This window comes from Rhinoderma darwinii, chromosome 3, assembly GCF_050947455.1.
Source record: "Rhinoderma darwinii isolate aRhiDar2 chromosome 3, aRhiDar2.hap1, whole genome shotgun sequence".
In the NCBI taxonomy this organism is placed as follows: Eukaryota; Metazoa; Chordata; class Amphibia; order Anura; family Rhinodermatidae; genus Rhinoderma; species Rhinoderma darwinii.
Window position 1 is genome coordinate 339060939 of NC_134689.1, and position 19795 is coordinate 339080733.

The 19795-nt window shown below is 41.3% G+C and overlaps 1 protein-coding gene across 3 annotated transcripts in view; it reads right to left on the reverse strand.

Annotated features, from left to right (window-relative positions):
* RASGRF1 (Ras protein specific guanine nucleotide releasing factor 1) overlaps positions 1 to 19795 on the reverse strand; it is a 60978-nt gene that overhangs the window by 10822 nt on the left and 30361 nt on the right. For 2 of the 3 annotated variants that reach the window (XM_075858436.1, XM_075858433.1), the window contains 8 exons: positions 17502 to 17878; positions 16458 to 16580; positions 14975 to 15145; positions 12255 to 12361; positions 11741 to 11853; positions 9895 to 9955; positions 6718 to 6821; positions 5518 to 5602 (listed from right to left, as the gene is read on the reverse strand). In XM_075858436.1, the coding sequence (XP_075714551.1) occupies positions 5518 to 5602; positions 6718 to 6821; positions 9895 to 9955; positions 11741 to 11853; positions 12255 to 12361; positions 14975 to 15145; positions 16458 to 16580; positions 17502 to 17878 (1141 nt within the window). The remainder of the gene's footprint in view (positions 1 to 5517; positions 5603 to 6717; positions 6822 to 9894; positions 9956 to 11740; positions 11854 to 12254; positions 12362 to 14974; positions 15146 to 16457; positions 16581 to 17501; positions 17879 to 19795) is intronic. The other variant, XM_075858435.1, reaches the window with a different exon arrangement.

Genomic DNA, 19795 nt, shown 5'->3' on the forward strand with positions numbered 1-19795 from the left:
AAGGCGCTGTGGAGTCCTGGCCCAACAGTTATGGAAATACTGGTAGTTAAAAAGAGCTCATCGAATGGTACAGGACTTGTTCTATATTATAACAGAAGTGATATTATAATAAGCAGCCCATTTATCAGTACTAGGCAGACACTAATATACACAAACTGGTCTTTATGCATCTGACATTACATAAATAATTTGCAGGCAAACCGTCATTAGATAACGTGACCTTCATCGATTAAATTTTATAAAGATTAACTATGTTATTACCTCAGACATAGCTTAAAGAGGCTCTGTCACCAGATTATAAGTGCCCTATCTCCTACATAATCTGATCGGCGGTGTAATGTAGATAACAACAGTGGTTTTTATTTTGAAAAACGATCATTTTTTAGCAAGTTATGAGCAATTTTAGATTTATGCTAATGACGTTCTCAATAGACAACTGGGCGTGTCTTTACTTTTTACCAACTGGGCGTTGTACAGAAAAGTGTCTGACGCTGACCAATCAGTGTCCTGCACTTCTCATTGTTCCATTCCAGCTTCTTTCACTGCACAATCACACTGTGCTGTGGATCATGCTGGGCTGGAACAATGAGAAGTGTATGATGCTGATTGGTCACTGATTGGTCAGCGTCAGACACTTCTCTGTACAACACCCAGTTGGTAAAAAGTAAAAACACGCCCAGTTGTCTATTAAGAAAGTCATTAGCATAAATCTAAAATTGCTCATAACTTGCTCAAAAATGATAATTTTTCAAAATAAAAACCACTGTTATCTACATTACAGCGTCGATCACATTATGTAGGAGATAGGGCATTTATAATCTGGTGACAGAGCCTCTTTAACCCCTTCCCGACATATATGTACGGCGCAGTGATGGTGCGGGCTCAGAAGCAGAGCCGGCACCATCACCGCGGGGTGACAGCTGTATTATACAGCTGGCACCCTCCTGTAACTGCCAGGACCGGAGCTATTCTCCGATCCGGCAGATTAACCCCTCAGATGCTGCGCTCAATAGAGCGCAGCATCTGATAGGTTTTCACCCGATCGGCAACCCAGTGATGCAATCGCTGGGTTGCTGTGGCAATCGGACGCCAGAAAATGGCGTCCGAGTCTGCCTTGTACAGGAGCCGATGAGGACCCGCCTGCGGCGTGTCCTCATAGGCTTGCTGTCAGTGAATAACTGACAGCGCTAATACACTGCACTTCGTATGTAGTGCAGTGTATTAGAGTAGCGATCGGGGCATCAGGCCCTCATGTCCCCTAGTGGGACAAGTAAAAAAAGTAAAAAAAAGTAAATAAAAATGTGGTAAAACAATAAAAACACACACATTTCAAATAAAAATAAAGCTAAACTGACTTTTTTCCCATAGTAAGTCTTTTATTATGGGAAAAAACGTAAAAATTAAAAAAAACTATACATAATTGGTATCGCCGCGTCCGTAACGACCCAAACTACAAAACTATTATGTAATTTATCCCGCACGGTGAACGCGGTAAAAAAAAACATGAAAAACAGCGCCAGAATCTTTGCTTTTAGGTCACATCTCCTTTCAAAAAATGCTATAAAATGTGATCAAAAAGTCACATTTACTCCAAAATAGTACTAATAAAAACGACAATCCGTCCCGCAAAAAATAATCCCTGACACCGTTTCGTGCACGCAAAAATAAAAAAGTTATGGGTCTTAGAATATGGCGACACAGAAAACAAATGATTTTATAAAAAGTGATTTTATTGTGCAAAAGCCGCAATACATAAAAAAAACTATACATAATTGGTATCGCCGCGTACGTAACGACCCAAACTACAAAACAATGATGTAATTTATCCCGCACGGTGAACGCCGTAAAAAAAAAACATGAAAAACAACGCCAGAATCTTTGTTTTTAGGTCACATCTCCTTCCAAAAAATGCTATAAAAAGTGATCAAAAAGTCACATTTAATCCAAAATAGTACTAATAAAAAACGACAATCCGTCCCGCAAAAAATAATCCCTGACACCGCTTTGTGCACGCAAAAATAATAAAGTTATGGGTCTTAGAATATGGCGACACAGAAAACAAATGATTTTATAAAAAAAGTGATTTTATTGTGCAAAAGCTGCAATACATAAATAAACTATATAAATTTGGTATCGCCGTAATCGTATCGACCCGCAGAATAAAGCTAACATGTAATTTAGGGTGCACTGTGGATGCCGATAAAAAAAACCAATAAAAAACTATTCCAGAATTGCTTGTTTTTGGTAATTTCCTTTACCAAAAAATGAAATAAAAAGTGATCAAAAAGTCGTATGTGTTCTAAAATGGTACCAATAAAATCTACAGCCCGTCTCGCAAAAAACAAGCCCGCACACCGCTCAATCAACTGGAAAAACAAAAAAGTTATGGCACTAGTATTGCGGTGATGGAAAAACATCTCAATGCGCAGGCCGGAGGGGAACATTCCTTCAGTTTCAGGGCCCTAGTATTTAGGAACTAGGAAAGGGAAGGGACATAGCACATCCGCTGGAAGCGAGGTCGCCCGTATTATACCAGCGCAAAACGTTCCCAGCAATATTTCCCAAACTACGAAGGAGAAAAAGTCCCCAAAAGGTGCAGAGCGTTACAAAAGGGGGATAAGAAAGAAAACCGTTTATCAGTGCGACACCGGCCTGTGCATAACGGATCGCTTCACAGCGTAACACACACCTATGGATAATTGTATTATTTACCCCATTATTATACCCTCTTATTATGCCCTGATGTACTCCGCACAGATTACATATACCCTGATGTACTCCGCACAGATTACATATACCCTGATGTACTCCGCACAGATTACATATACCCCTGATGTACTCCGCACAGATTACATATGCCACCACATTATAAACGGAAATACCAGCAAAACCCCAAACAGAACTATTACCAAGCAAAATCCATGCTCAAAATGGCGGTCTTTCCCTTCTTAGCCCTACAGTGTGCCCAAACAGCAATTTATGGCCACAAGTAAGGCATTACCATACCCGGGAGAACCCGCTTAACAATTTATGGGGTGAGATTCTCTAGGGGCACAACATCTTGTGCAGGTGAATGGGCAGATCAGTGGAGAAATTGCAATTTTCACTTTGCACAATCCACTGCGTATTCATTTCTGAAAAACACCTGTGGAGTCTAAATTCTCACTACATCCCTTGATAAATGCCTTTAGGGGTGTAGTTTCTAAAACGGGGTCACTTTTGTTTGGTACATCAGGGGTTTTGCAAATGCAACATGGCGTCTGCAAACCATTCCAGCAAAATCTACGCTCCAAAAGATAAATACCTCTCCTTTTCTTCTGAATGCTCCCATATACGTAAACAGCTGATTATAACCACATATGGGGTGTTACCGTACTCGGGAGAAATTACTTTACAAATGTTGGGGTGCTTTTTCTTCTCTATTCCTTGTAAAAATGAAAAATGTGTATCTAAAACTACATCTTGTTGGAAAAAAAAAATATTTTTCATTTTCATGGCTTAATTCTAATTAATTCAGCAAAAAACCTTTGGGATCAAAATTTTCACTATACCCCTAGATGATTCCTCAGGGGGTGCAGTTTCCCAAATGGAGTCACTTTTGGGGTGTTTCCACTGTACTAGTACTACAGGGGCTCAGCAAATATGACATGACACCCAGAAACCATTCCAAAATCCAAATGGCGCTCCTTCCATTCTGAGCCCTACCGTGTGTCCAAACAGATGTTTGTGACCACATGTGGGGTATTGTTTTACTCGGGAGAAGTTGCTTTACAAATGTTGCAGTGCTTTTTCTCCTTCAGTCCTTGTGGAAATGAAAAAAAAAATACCTAAACCTACATTTTCTTTGAAAAAAATTTAGATTTTCATTTTTACGGCCTACTTACAATAAGTTCTGTAAAAAACCTGTGGGGTCAAAATGCTCACTATACCCCTAGATAATTTCCTCAAGGGGTATAGTTTCCAAAATGGGGTCACTTGTTGGGAGTTTCCACTGTTTTGTCACCTCAGGGGCTTTGCAAATGCGATATGGCCTCAGCAAACCATTCCTGCTAAATTTGAGCTCCAAGAGCCAAATGGCGCACTTTCCATTCTAAGCCCTGCCGTGTGTCCAAACAGCCGTTTATTACCACATGTGGGGTATTGTTTTACTCGGGAGAAATTGCTCTACAAATGTTGTGGTGCTTTTTCTACTTTAGTTCTTTTGGAAATGAAAAAAAATTAGCTAAACCTACATTTTATTTGAAAAAAATGTAGATTTTAATTTTCATGGCCTAGTTCCAAAAATTTTTGCATTCCACTGTTTGGGTATGTGCACACACACTAATTACGTCCGTAAATGACGGACGTATTTCGGGCGCAAGTCCCGGACCGAACACAGTGCAAGGAGCCGGGCTCCTAGCATCATACTTATGTACGATGCTAGGAGTCCCTGCCTCGCTGCAGGACAACTGTCCCGTACTGTAAACATGATTATACTACGGGACAGTTGTCCTGCAGCAAGGCAGGGACTCCTAGCGTCGTACATAAGTATGATGCTAGGAGCCCGGCTCCTTGCACTGTGTTCGGTCCGGGAATTGCGGCCGAAATACGTCCGTCATTTACGGACGTAATTAGTGTGTGTGCACATACCCTTTTAGTTCCACTAGACCTGTTCAAAGCTGACATGGTGCCTAAAATATATTCTAATAAAAAGGAGGCCCAAAATCCACTAGGTGCTCCTTTGCTTCTGAGGCCGGTGCTTCAGTCCAGTAGCACACTAGGGCCATATGTGGGATATTTCCTAAAACTGCAGAACCTGGGCAATAAATATTGAGTTGCATTTCTTGGGTAAAACATTCTGTGGTACAAAAAAAATGGATTCAAAATGAATTTCTGGAAAAAAATAATGAACTTTGTAAATTTCACCTCTACTTTGCCTTAATTCCTGCGCAATGTCTAAAGGGTTAAGAAACTTTTTAAATGCTGTTTTGGATACTTTGAGGGGTGCAGTTTTTAAAATGGGGTGACTTATTGGGGGTTTCTAATATCTAAGGACCTCAAAGCCACTTCACAACTGAACTGGCCCCTGTAAAAATAGCATTTTGAAATTTTCTTGAAAATGTGAGAAATTACTGCTAAAGTTCTAAGCCTTGTAACGTCCTAGAAAAATAAAATGATGATCAAAAAACGATGCCAATCTAAAGTAGACATATGGGGGATGTTAGTTAGCAACATTTTTGTGTGGTATAACTGCCTGTCTTACAAGCAGATACATTTAAATTGAGAAAAATGCTAATTTTTGCAATTTTTCGCTAAATTTTGGTGTTTTTCACAATTAAATACTGAATGTATCGGGCAAATTTTGCCAGTAACATAAAGTCCAATGTGTCACGAGAAAACAATCTCAGAATCGCTTGGATAGGTAAAAGCATTCTGGAGTTATTACCACATAAAGTGAAACATGTCAGATTTGAAAAATGAGGCTCTGTCAGGAAGGTCAAAAGCGGCCAAAGAGGGAAGGGGTTAACAATGACTTACATGGTTGAAGTGTGTGCTTGTGCCCATGATATAGGGGGTTCTTTCATTCTTGTCTGTTTTCATCCAGCCCTGGCCAAAAAATTCCCTGTAGGAAAAACGACAGCCAAAAGCATCAATATAAGAAAACAAAAACCTTTATTTTGTAAAACTGATGACAAGGGGAACTGTGTGGGTACATAGAAAAAGCTTCCATTCCATTGGTAAACGACTATCATTAATTATTCCACTTGCTAGTACAATATAATAATTCACCGGCACCATGTAAAACCAGCCATACATGGTGAGATGTCTCCCCGAGACCTATAAATGGTGAGACATCTCCCGTTCTCAAGATCCACTATCTTTGAGTGTCTCTTACTGGCTAAACTCTCCATAAACAGTCCCTTCTTCATTAAGGGTTTATTCAAAGTCTCCATTCGGAAGTATGTGCCAGAAAAGCTCCCGGGGCATACGCCGAATGTATCTATAGGGCCACATTCACCAAACCGACGCCAAAAGAGTGTCCTTTTGGTATAGCGGGCCGGTATACCTTCTTTTCAACATTATGCAATAGTGTAGTAGACTGCGCTATTCTATATAAGAGCAACCAGTAAAAAAACCTTCTACCACGCAGTCTATACAGTGGCATACTTCAGAAGTTTAGATCAGGTAATCCTCCCCACATATAGCTCGGACGCACACTGCGAACGCTTTGTGAATAGACCCTAATTCATAAGTATTTTAAAGTACAAGATATAGAGGAGGAACCTTTACTAACTACGCAAATTGATAAGACAAAACATGTTGCCAGGATGATGACTGCTGATGGCTTGTGTACACTATAAGGACTAAGCTGTACAATGTGATGGTATGGTTGTTATAGAATTCAAGGTCGGACTGGCCCACCGGAACACCAGAGGATCCTCTGGTGAGACCAGGCTCCAACACAATAATGGGCCCAAAGGTCCAGCAGAACACAACCCCTTTTGGACCTGACTTTGGAATCAATCACTTGTCACTAGGAACTATTTCTTATGGGTTTATTCACAAATAGCCTATTAGACCTTACTGATGCTGAGTCCTGTGTGTGCAGTTGAAAGTTGTGTGCATGTTCTGTATAGTAGGAGGGTGGGCCCTCAGAATTATATTCACTGGTGGGCCAAAGGAACCCCAGTCCGACACGGATAGTATTCATGGTATTTTATAAGTGGGGAGACTCACTCATATGGGATCTTCTTGAAGATCAGGTGATCTAGTAATGTTAATTGTTCTGCAATTTCCAGAGCAGAGAGAGACTCAAATAGTTCCACAGGAGTGCTCAACACCTGCAAAGTATAAGCACTAGAAGTATTAATATTAGAAAGTACAATATCTGATGATAAAAAGTCTTTCTTTGCTGTTTTTTTTTATATGCACCACATAAGGTTTTACGCAAAGATTACACCACGATTACAACCTATGAGCTCTCTCGGCATTAATCCTTTATCCATTAGCATACATATCACCAGTTCAGAATTTCCATATATTAGTAGGGCTAAGACTTAAATCGTGAGTTAACACATGGAAGCTGAACCAAATTGTCCATAGACACCTCTCCGACAGAAGTAGGTCTGAAGGTTTTGAACTGGTACATGGTCCCCTCTCACTTAGCAAACATTTTCCCCGCATACTTTTTCTAATTGCCTTCGAGAATGTGGAGGGGAAGGACATTTGCTTCACATATGGTGCACCTGTCCTTAAAGGAGCTTTACAGGATTAGAAAAAAAACACACCTGTCCATGGGTTGTGTCTGGTATTGCAGATAAGCTCCGTTAAAGTGAATGGGGCTAAACTGCAATAGCGTACACAAACCTGTGGACAGGAGTGGTGCCGTTTTTTTTTCTAATCCTGGACAACCCCTTTAGGTTCAGTTTTTGTGGGTGCATGTATCAATTCCATTCCCTTAAATAAACTCGCAAAGTAACCCTAAGCAGGTTTTGCTGAGTGGCCCATTGCGGTACATACCAAGGTATTCTCAGAGACTTATGTTCATATTTTTGGCTGCAATTTGTCTGGTAATGTACCTCGGCCTCATTCAACAAATTAGATCTGAGCTGCAATACCAGAAACAGCGCTGTTTGAGGATAAAAATGAGACCATTTTTTGTAATCTGATACCACCTCTTTAAATATGAACTACAAACTATACATTTTAAATATAAGCTATATAACATGTTTATGACAAGATATGAATTTTTTCCCCATTTCTCAAGGCCCTTTGCTGACCCTGTCATTCAATGCTGCAATATTACAGGACACAGTTGTGTCATGGGCAGTCATTATATGAACAATCCACTGTCTGTAGCAGAAAAAGATCTTTGAGTATTATATATACACAGTCGAGTTACATTATTATGACCACCTCCTACTTTCAACCTCGGCAGTGCATAGCCCATGAAGGAAGTGATGTGTCGTGGGCTTGGTGGTATAAGGTGTGCGAAAGGCTGTCTGAACTGAAATATCACTCGTTGTTGCCATGGGTAAAAGGGGCGATTTATCAGAGTTGCAAAAAGGATGATTATTGGCTTTCAGGCCAAGGGCGGCAGTATTTCTCAAACAGCGCAGTTTGTGAACTGTTCACTTATTGCTGTGGTGAACGTGTATCATGAGTGGATAAGTGGCACCAATGACAATAACCGACATGGAAACTGCAGAGCACCACGTGCCGTTAATGTGAGAGGTGAACGGCGGTTACCAGACGTGTCTAAAACAACAGTTCAGCGAACCCTACTGCGTATGGGGCATCCGAAGCACACGGATGGTCACTGCTCCTATGCTAGCAAAGGTGCATCGGAAAAGCTGGTGGTTGCAGCGTTATGGTCTGGGGAATTTTTTCATGGCATTCTCTGGGCCCACTCATCCATGTGGAAGGTACTCTGAACCGATTTGGGTATGAATCCATCGTTGCAGATCACGTCCACCCATACATGCTGTTTGTCTTCCCTGGGGCAGATGGAATCTACCAGCAAAACAATGCGACATGTCACATGGCTAGAAATATCCGACAGTGGTTAGAAGAGCACGACCAAGACTTCCAAGTACTTTCCTGGCCCCCTAGTTCCCCAGACTTGAACCAAATTGAGCATCTGTGGGACCACCTCAATCGTCTTGTTCGCTCTATGGATCCTCCCCCACGCACCTTCCAGCAAATGTGGGATGCGCTACAATCAGAATGGCTCCAGATACCGGAGACAACCTACCAGCACCTTATTGAGTCACTCGCAGCCCGTCTAGCTGCTGTCCGTGCTGCTAACGGCGGTTACTCTGGAGATTAGCTGGTGGTCATAATAATATGACTCGACTGTGTATATAATGAGCAGGGAAGACGCTGGTCAACAGTGGATCTACTTTTTAGACTTGGCACCAGATATGACTCAGTATGTTATTCTGGGCACATGCAATAAATGGCAGCAGTATCAATACAAAGCTACCAAACAAATGTTCCAGTAAGTATGACTGTTGTGTGAATATTTACTTTCATTTGACCTGAACTTATTTAGGGATTGACATATTTTTGCAAATACTGCAACGTGTGAATAAGGTCTAACTCCAATGTTGCAGTATAAATAAAATGTTGCATCCTAGAATTCACATGTACAACATTTCACGTTGTTAAAAAACCTTTCCACAATGTTCATGTCTGACCTGCAAATAGCTGCAGACACTATTTTGCTTTATTAGGGTATGTGCACATGACCATTTTTCAGGCGTAATGGAGGCGTTTTACGCCTCGAATTATGCCTGAAAAGACGGCTCCAATACGTCGGCAAACATCTGCCCATTGCTTGCAATGGGTCTTACGATGTACTGTGCAGACGAGCTGTCATTTTACGCGTCGCTGTCAAAATACAGCGCGTAAAATGACGACTCGTCAAAAGAAGTGCAGGACACTTCTTGGGACGTAATTGGAGCAGTTTTTCATTGACTCCAATGAAGAACAGCTCCAATTACGTCCGTAAAAGACGCCTCGAAAAACGTGAGTACATGCAATTACGTCTAAAATTCAGGAGCTGTTTTCTCCTGAAAACAGCTCCGTAATTTCAGACGTATTTGCCGTTGTCGTGTGCACATACCCTTAAGGTTCCGACAGGTTTCCCGATGCGGCAAGAATTGTGCAGTCTGCATCGCTATTCTTACCTCCAAATATACTGATTACCCTTAGACCCCATTACAAGTCATTGGGGGTCTGTATGGATTTGTCAGTATCCATTCTGCTTTCATAGCTATCATGGCTCCGTTATAAACAAAAGCCATGATGCTAATGTTAACAGAACTTAAACTAGACACCCTTCTCAACATCATACTTGCAATGTAATTAAACAGATATACTGGTTTTCACAATATTATTCATAGCACTTACCATGTGTTCAATCTCTTCCAGTGTGACCTGACTATCTCCGGGATCCTCCTGTGTCAATGTGCTGACAAGAGAACATATTGTTAGTACAGCCGTTCCTATGTGTCATTGTTCAGGCGCTGATGACTACATCAATAAACCGCTATGTTTAAAGGTGATTAATGGCTGACGAAAGGCCTGTTTACACAAAATGCTTGTCAAAAACCAATATTGATCTGTTTGTTAAGATTTCTGTTTTTCCTATTGAGGAGAACAATAATCTTCCTTACATGCACTGGAGATTGTACAAAGTTTATGATGGTCAATGTTACACAGTATCTTTATTGTTCCTTGTTTCAATAATTTACACTGGATAAGTGACTATTCACATGAGAGTCTGTCGAACACACAGACATCGACGGAATCACTTGTGGATCGTATGTGTATAGGGGCCTGGCCGGCTCAATAGAAGTAGCAGAGTGTTGTACTGTGTTAGCCATCAATATGATTTGTAGTTGAAGTGATAAACTGATGAAGGTGCATTTTTCTTGCAGTTTTGTTGAATCTTTTAGCTGCAATTTTGGCATACTCCAGTAAAAAAAGCTGTGGTTTCACTAAAGTGCTAGAAAAATGTTGGGATTTTGTGACGCTGCGGCATTTCTTTTCTACGATTTTATGAAAATCATGGCAAAAAATCTTTGACAAACAAGCAGAAAAAAATGGCATGTGTGAATACAGCTTTAGGCTGGGTTCACATGGAGTTTTTTGCAGGAGGAAAATTCCTCCTGCAAAAACTGCTCCAGTAGGTTTTTGCACAGTGGTTTGACAAAAACTCGTCAAAACACTCGTCGAGGTTTCTCATTGAAATGGGGTTTTGGAGGCGGAAAACGCCTCAAGATGGGTCATGTTGCTTCTTTTTACCACGACGAGTTTTTTTTACTCGTGGTAAAAAAACTCGTCTGCCTCCCATTGAAATCAATGGGAGGCATTTTCGGGCGGTTTTTGAGGAGTTTTTTGCCGTGGTTTTTGCCCCAAAAAACTCGTCAAAAAACTCTGTGTGAACAGGGCCTTAGGGTTCATTGTCAGTCATCATGCCCCTTCTGCCTCATGAAGACAACCCCTTTTCAAAAAGCAGCTGGTGAATCGATCAGCTTCTCTCACCCCTGGCGTCCACTGCAGGGAAAATGTAATATTAATGTAATACATGGACGCGATGGGTCCGCAAGAGTAGGAGCCTCTAACATGCGGGGGTACTACCTCTATAAAGTTCATATGCCCTAATAGGACATATGAACAGGGTGTTGTTCTGATGGGACAACCCTTTTAACACTATCACTTTTTAAAGGTATGAAATCCAGCTTGTGCCTGGAGTGTAGGCACCCACCCAATTAAAGTTATACTTACCTAATCCGTGCTGCTCCGGAAAGCCATTGTAGTCTTTTTGCAGGTCACTCCTGCAGCCTGCCTGTACGCTTAGGTCCTGGGCAGCGGTAATTACAACCCACCAATGAACCTATAAGACCAGGGCTACATCTAGGCTTTTTGTAGTGCTACTGAGTGATTTTAACCATTGAGAGGCAGCTGCAGTGCACAAGATTGCATACAACTCAATGTATTCATTTGGACTGCAGCTATATCTCAATAGTTAAAATCAATCAGTAGCACTACAAAAAGTCTAGGTGTTGCCCTGGCCTTATAGGAAATAACTATCTATGTGCATGCAGAGTTACTTCTTCTACAGGTTCCCGGAAGGGTCGACGACCTGAGATTGGTAGCAGGCTGCCCCGATGGTGAGTGAGTGTGTGTGTGTGTGAGTGTGTGTGAGTGTGTGTGAGTGTGTGTGTGTGTATGCACCTGTGCAATGTCTCACCGAATAATATTGGCTGCAGCCTTCCTCTCCTGGGCTAGCAGCTCTGGGTTGTGGATGACCTCCTCAAGGAAACTAATGACTTTGCTCTTTAGTTGCAGGTTTGAATCAAAATCCTATCAAAGACAAAAATAACCCATCAAACATGCACATTAAGTAATTGCAGTTGTGCTAATCCAATTGTAACAATCCAGACCTCTTGGCCATTCAGCAGAGCTGTAAAAATTCCCAGCAGCTCTAGAGGACTAATAACATTCTAACAGCTAATTGATTTCAATGGACACTGTGTGCGGAGTGGTACAGGAAGAGGGACCCGCACTCACAATATATATATACAAATCTAATTTGATTGATTGTTTTTCTTAAAAAGGCACAAACATCCTCTGAAACACATCACATGTCATATACTGATTAGTAGGAAGAGATACAAAGAGTGACTGGTTGATGGCAGGAAAACACATTGACTAGTGACTAGTGCCAGGAAGAGGTGTGCGTAATAGTGGATCTTGGGATGTACCTGGGCATGTTTGGAAACCCAGTGTCTCAGGACATTGAGTACACGGTTTGTTGCTGCCCTTCTGATTACAAATTCTTTATCACCATTCCTCTGATCTGAAGGAAATCCTGCAACACACAACATACAAATCCATGAATACAGGCTTTTATGACATGTATTGTAATGTAGTAGTAATGAAAATATAGTTCATGGATTCTGGAGAAATGGCTCTGGTGTCTTCTTCAAACACACAGTTTAGCTCATCTTTATGTCATAGAATCATGACATAACCAGCGTCACAGCTCTCCTCCGTTCTCGACTCCACATTGAACTTGTATCTACACTGTTCTCCTATTGTTTATTTAGATACATTGTAACAAACCCAGCAGCTGTGTGGGACTTTCTGATCAAGACTTTTTCAGCCACTGAATGTAAACAAGAAATCTATATTTTTATTACCTGCAATCACAGATCTTCAAAACATTGAAGGATTGAAACACAAATTATACTAAAAACATTTTATATGACAATGAATATAATGCCAATGTCATGTGGCATTATTAAGGGGTTCTCTGCTTTGGTCAATCTCTACTTGTTAGAAGGGTCCCTTGAAAATAAGACATGCCCAACAAAGATATTCTTTAAAAGGGATTTTCCGGGTAAAAGTACTACTTACTTATAGTTAGCCGCTGCGTCCGTCAAATGCGCTGTTCCAGGGGTTTAAGTGGCCATCATGTGACCACAAAACGCCGTTCCCCAGCTCCAAGCCAATTAAGTTAGTGGGTTACTGGGAGCTTTTTTTTTCCGTCTCCTATACCCCTTGTCTTTATCCATGCACCTCTCCCCTTGCTGGTCTTCTTCCTGACGCCGATTGTTTCAGATCCGTTTGTTTCAGACTTTAAGAGTCAATGCACATGATGCATATTACGTGCGGTTTTGCCATGCGTATTTGCGTGCGGCAAAACCACAGCATAATACAGTACCAGCATAGTCAATGAAATTCCAGGAATTCTCAAGTACACGCTGCAGTATTTTTCCGCACGTAAATTGACCTGCAGTGCGGATTTTAAAATCGTATCTGTGGAAAATAGCACCAAAATCAAGCAGCATGAAAACGTGCCGAAAGACTTACCAAAACGTAAAAACCGCAACAAGAAATGCATTGAAAAATGCACAATTATGTGCGGTTTTTACCTGCAAATTTGCTGCGTATTGCTGCGTATTTTTCAGAGCAAAATACGCAACGTCTGCATGTAGCCTAAGAGACACATCAGTCGTTTTATTGTGTAAGCAAATATTAGCAGAAGCGGTGTTCTCACTTACATTATGGAAGTGAGGTCACGTCATCTGCTAATATTTATTTGCTTACACACGGTCACACCGCTCTCAAAAAAAAGACAGACGTGTCTGATCTTAAAGTCTGAAAGTCAGCGGCGCATGCACTGTTTAAAATTCTTCTTCACTGCACAGCGCATGCGCCTGATACAGGGAGAGCAGGAGGACGACACTCAAGGAGGGGGATAGATTTAGGCCACATGCTGCTGTGACATGCCGACCACTGGGGGCGTGTTTAGGCCAGTGGAATAGGGGACAAGTGGTCATAAACACTAACTACCAATGAGCTGCGGGCGCTGATGTAGTCACGTGACTGATGCTGAAACCAGCAGGAACGGTGCATCTGTCCATCTATAAGTAAGTAGTCCTCACTTGTCATTTAAAGTCCCCCAAAAACTTTTTTACCCCAAAAATCCCTTTAAAGATTGTCCCTTGAAAATAGGCAGATCACAAAGTGTCTCCCTGATGCGACCCCCAGCAATAAGCGGAAATCTGTGGGGAATCTTGTCAGTAAGTAGTGAATTTCCCAGCAGGGCCACCATGGGGAATCCAAATCCTTGCTTTGTCTGTGTAATGCAGGACAGGACAGGTCCTACAGAGAAATAGATGCTCTTTATAACTATTCTGTACTCTGACCAGAAGATAAAAAACAGGAGACTCCCCTTTTATTAACTCGGAATTCCCTTATAGTGTATATAAAAATGGATTTTTGAAACTGGACGACCCCTTTAAACATGGATACCCATACTGGGTTACATTAAGGCCTTGTACTAGCAGCTATTCAAAACTAGAATTTGGAGAGTGGGGGGATAGGCATATAATAAGCCTGACATTCAGATGAAAAGGACATTCAGGGTACAGTCACACGCGGCACATTTTGTTGCAGAAATGTCTACGACTGAAAATTATTTCCATTCATCTGAATGGGGTTTCTTCTGTAGAAGGTGCATGGATTTCTGTATGTTCTATTCAGATAAATTAAACTGATTTTCAGCCGCAGAAATTTCTACAACAAAATCTGCCGCGTGTAAATTCACCCTTAGGAGAAGCATAGCCTTGTCACCTGTTTTCAGCCAAGCACCATTGCTGACCCTCCCATTGCAGGCTCTCCTCACAATGGTGCTCCAAAATGTCCTTTACAACTGGGTGCCAAGCACAGTATGCCGTATGGCAGAGGCACTTTAAGGTTTATGTACATAAATCTATACAAACTCATTGATTTCCTTGCTGAAATACATATGGAAATGATAGATGTTAGTTATCTGAGATGCTACTAAAACATTGGCTTAGCTGCAAAGCATAGTGGCAGTAGGTACTTTCTTGTATCATATCAACTGCACGAATCCGTCACAACTGGCGCGTTATACTGGTCAATCCTTAATTGATGGCTCGTTGCCGGTACCTACCTGCTGTGGCTAAAGACATACGTCTGTATGTTTCCTTGGTTGGAGTACCCTCATTAGCTCCAGCTGTTGCTATGGCAAAGGCAGAGGCTGCTGACAGATTGCTGCGATTGCTGTCATGTTCCCGGCAGGAAGTCATCACAATGCCATTATTATAGGAGAACAGTGTAAAGTCTGTACAGAAAAGTTAGCACAAATAAGTGTGAATCCACAATACAGTAAATAATGATAAAGAGACTCATGCTGCACACAATACACAACGTACACACTGGACCGGTCATATATGATGCATAGAATTGGCAAAAAATGCGGCCAAATTTTGCACATCATATCAGCTTTGTGACAAGGACCTGGTATTTACATTGCTTGCTGTATGATGGCATAGCTTGTTTTGGGCCTATATACAATGAGTGTATTGTTAAACTGCGCCTGTGACACACTTGCGACCTGTAGATCCTGCTTACTGTACAAATGGAAACTGGGAATTTCTGGTTCGTTTTTCGTGCTGTCCTTCAGGCCGAAGTCGTCTTTGCTGGCTGGTTATTTGATATTTGGTAATTGTGTATTTGCCAGTTACTCTGTGTATTTTATACTTCATTGTACACTATTATATATATTGCATTCCTTTGCTCAATAATTCTTTCAATGCCCTAATTGATTTTTAGGACTTCGCAGACGTATTGCTGTACTTTGTTTCTTTGTTCTTATGTCATTTTCTTTTGACTTGTTCCTTGCTTGTATCATGCTCTGTATGGGTATGGGTGGCATGTATTGTTGAGTGCCACCAGCATTTCTGCCCTTTGCATTTTTTTAGGTGGAATGATAGACCAGCAGCAACCTTTTTACAGCAATGTTTTCTATGTAGGCGCATAACATAGCTGTTGGCCGAACGCACATTCAGTCAACAAATATCTACGTTGCCTCCCCCATAAACACACACCATCAGCTCAGGCAAGAGTGCATGTTTATTACAATGAGTCAAGCTGCCTGACACTTCTGACAGTGGCTTATCTCTCAGCAGAACAGATGGATCAGGCATGCTGAAATCCATCAAGCCGATTCTCGGCCCTAACATCTGCCGATAGGGGTAACCCGGGACCCCTTAATACACATTAGATTGTTGGTGGACCCTGCTCTGTGTTTGGGCAGCCTTATTCTACTAAGGCAACTAGGATACTGTCAGGGAATTCCTCCACATCTCTCCAGGCTTATTATTGGAATCACTTGTTGATGGAGCCATTCTGAAAATCATATTTCTCATTTTACAATTTCCTAATATAATAGTTATAATGGCTCCAAACAAGAACTTCACTTTAATCCTGTAAATCCTGAAACAGTTAATAAACCTGCCAGAGCCAGTAAGAAAATCTGAAAATTCTGGTACTTGTTTGAAGTGAATGGTCAGCTAATTGAAATACTGTATATGTAGGCTACCTTAATGTATGTTTGTTAAGGGATGATAGAAATATCAAAAAGATTTACTCACCTGCAGAGTTACGGCCGCGTTGAGAAATTGGCGTGGTTGGTGAGCGGGTTGGGGACGTATCAGTCTCCGCCTCGTCGCTTTGTGTCTGTTCATTGTCTGATTCAGCTCGGCAAGCTTCAGATTCTGAATGAGAAAGTGACATAAATAATAAATTAGTGTAAAATTGCATTATTAAAGATTACAAATACATTGTAAACACAAAAGTGCTGCATATTATACCTTCAGGACCAAAGGGTTAAGGGACTAATGGCACACAAAATATTGTGCCGTTTATAACCCCTTACAAAAAATACGCTGGACTCCTGCTTATGAATCTGGTATATACATGAGAAGAGTAATAAATAGTGATGGGCACATTTTCATAAACATCAGAATTCTTTTTTTTGCCGGAGAACTTCTTTAACTCAATAATAAAGCAGTATGCACTAAACTCTTAAACTCCCTCTAGTGGTGGTTGAAGGTAGCCAGAATGTTATTATTTTACTTTATAGGGAAAATTTATGAAGGCTGAAGTTTTATACACCAGTCTTAATATAAAGTGCACTAGAGTAAAATGTGTCTAAAAGACCTCTATAATGAACGCCAGTAAATGTTTCAGGCCACCGGTGACCACACCACTTTTGTAAAGCCCGTTTACTTTTTGGAACGTGGCAGGGGTGGAGTATTTGCGCAATTTGTGACTTTTCTACGCCAGAAAAATTTTGTAGATAGTTTAATAAATTCCTCTCCATGTATGTGCAGGGCATATGGAGCTCTGTATAAAAAAAACCCGCTATAAAGATTAATTACAAGATTAAACAGCACAGAAAGTAGGACCTACAAATGACATACGGGAATATTAAAAGGTGTTCACTTTAAGTTTCTATATTTTTATCTATAAGGCTAAGTTTGCTGTTAGTTTATTATTTATTAGTTTTTTATTAAGTGTAACTTTCTTGAATTCTGAGCTTAACAGAAGATTTTTTCAAATATGCGAAAGGATCCTGAAGTGTGAGCATTGCGCCCACTACAGTGCAGTTTCTGCTCTCACTTTCCTGAATGTACCTTTATTTTGGCGTGCTGCAACTGGTTCCTCATCTCTCTCTGCGGGTGGCTCCTCTCCCTCTCCCACCTTGCTTGGGAAACTTCCAGATACATAGAGTTTGTTGATGTCCAGGCTCGTCTTGCTGTATGGAGGAGGAGCAGGACAGGCACTTGAATATCCATTGGAAGAGCAGCCCAAGGCGGCCAGGTCCAATGCTTTTCCACCAGTAATTATAGGAATATTAAGCGACAATTTGCGTCTACGACTTGGGGAGGATGACTTGGTGATGGAGAGGGGTGGTGGGGATGAGAACTTGCGTGTAGCTCTAGGAGATTTGGGCGGCTCACCATACAGAAGTTTATTATTCTGATTACTTGCAAACAGTAGCTCTAAAGATCTAAAGATGTGAAAATGCAAACAAAATATGAAGATATAAATAGTAATGCCCTAATCACAATGGAACATGCAAGAAATGGAAGCAAATTTACAATGATTTATCTAGAAATAAAAAAAAAATATGGCTTATACTGTGAAATTTAGCTGATTATAACACATCGCCCCCGAACAGTAATAATTTACAAAGGCTTATGACAATTTTGCTCTATTAGCCTGCACAGTATTTCAATTGTTAGAGCAGCAGTTTATACTTCAGAGCTGCTCTTCCTACTGTAACTGTACTCAGCAGAAGTAGTCTGTTAGGACACCTGATCTGTCTGAGTGGATAAAATGACTATGTTTAATCTTTTGACAATAATTTTTGTAATAAATGAAGACTGAACGAACTACAATCAGGTGCATAGCCGGCCATTATCGAGGCCGAGGAGAACTCTCTTTGGTCAACCATTTACAAGTATACGCAATATAGACAGTTCCCTGCTCTGGCTTCTCTCTGTGTCTGTCAGACCTCTGTATGCTATTAACATGGAAAAGCTCTGTGCCTACTTAGAATTGTACACAAATGAAAGAAACTCTTATACCAAGGTCTTAACAACCACATGATAGCCCACTTGCATGTCATGGGAGCTATAACTGTAGACCCCCCTTCCCCTTTACTTCCATGAAGGGCACATTCTGAGAAAATAGATATAGAAATTGTCAGCGCCAGCTATATATGTTTATAAAAGTGCACCCTGATGTGAATAGTGCACCCTGATGTGAATAGTGCACCCTGATGTTAATAATGCACCCTGATGTAAATAATGCACCCTGATGTAAATAGTGCACCCTGATGTGAATAGTGCGCCCTGATGTGAATAGTGCGCCCTGATGTGAATAATGCACCCTGATGTGAATAGTGCACCCTGATGTAAATAGTGCACCCTGATGTGAATAGTGCGCCCTGATGTGAATAGTGCGCCCTGATGTGAATAATGCACCCTGATGTAAATAGTACACCCTGATGTAAATAGTGCGCCCTGATGTGAATAGTGCACCCTGATGTAAATAGTGCACCCTGATGTGAATAGTGCACCCTGATGTGAATAGTGCACCCTGATGTGAATAGTGCACCCTGATGTAAATAATGCACCCTGATGTGAATAGTGCACCCTGATGTTAATAGTGCACCCTGATGTGAATAGTGCACCCTGATGTGAATAGTGCACCCTGATGTAAATAGTGCACCCTGATGTAAATAGTGCACCCTGATGTGAATAGTGCACCCTGATGTGAATAGTGCACCCTGATGTGAATAGTGCACCCTGATGTAAATAATGCACCCTGATGTGAATAGTGCACCCTGATGTTAATAGTGCACCCTGATGTGAATAGTGCACCCTGATGTGAATAGTGCACCCTGATGTAAATAGTGCACCCTGATGTAAATAGTGCACCCTGATGTGAATAGTGCACCCTGATGTGAATAGTGCACCCTGATGTGAATAGTGCACCCTGATGTAAATAATGCACCCTGATGTGAATAGTGCACCCTGATGTTAATAGTGCACCCTGATGTGAATAGTGCACCCTGATGTGAATAGTGCACCCTGATGTAAATAGTGCACCCTGATGTAAATAGTGCACCCTGATGTGAATAGTGCACCCTGATGTGAATAGTGCACCCTGATGTGAATAGTGCACCCTGATGTGAATAGTGCACCCTGATGTGAATAGTGCACCCTGATGTGAATAGTGCACCCTGATGTAAATAGTGCACCCTGATGTAAATAGTGCACCCTGATGTGAATAGTGCACCCTGATGTGAATAGTGCACCCTGATGTAAATAATGCACCCTGATGTGAATAGTGCACCCTGATGTGAATAGTGCACCCTGATGTGAATAGTGCACCCTGATGTGAATAGTGCACCCTGATG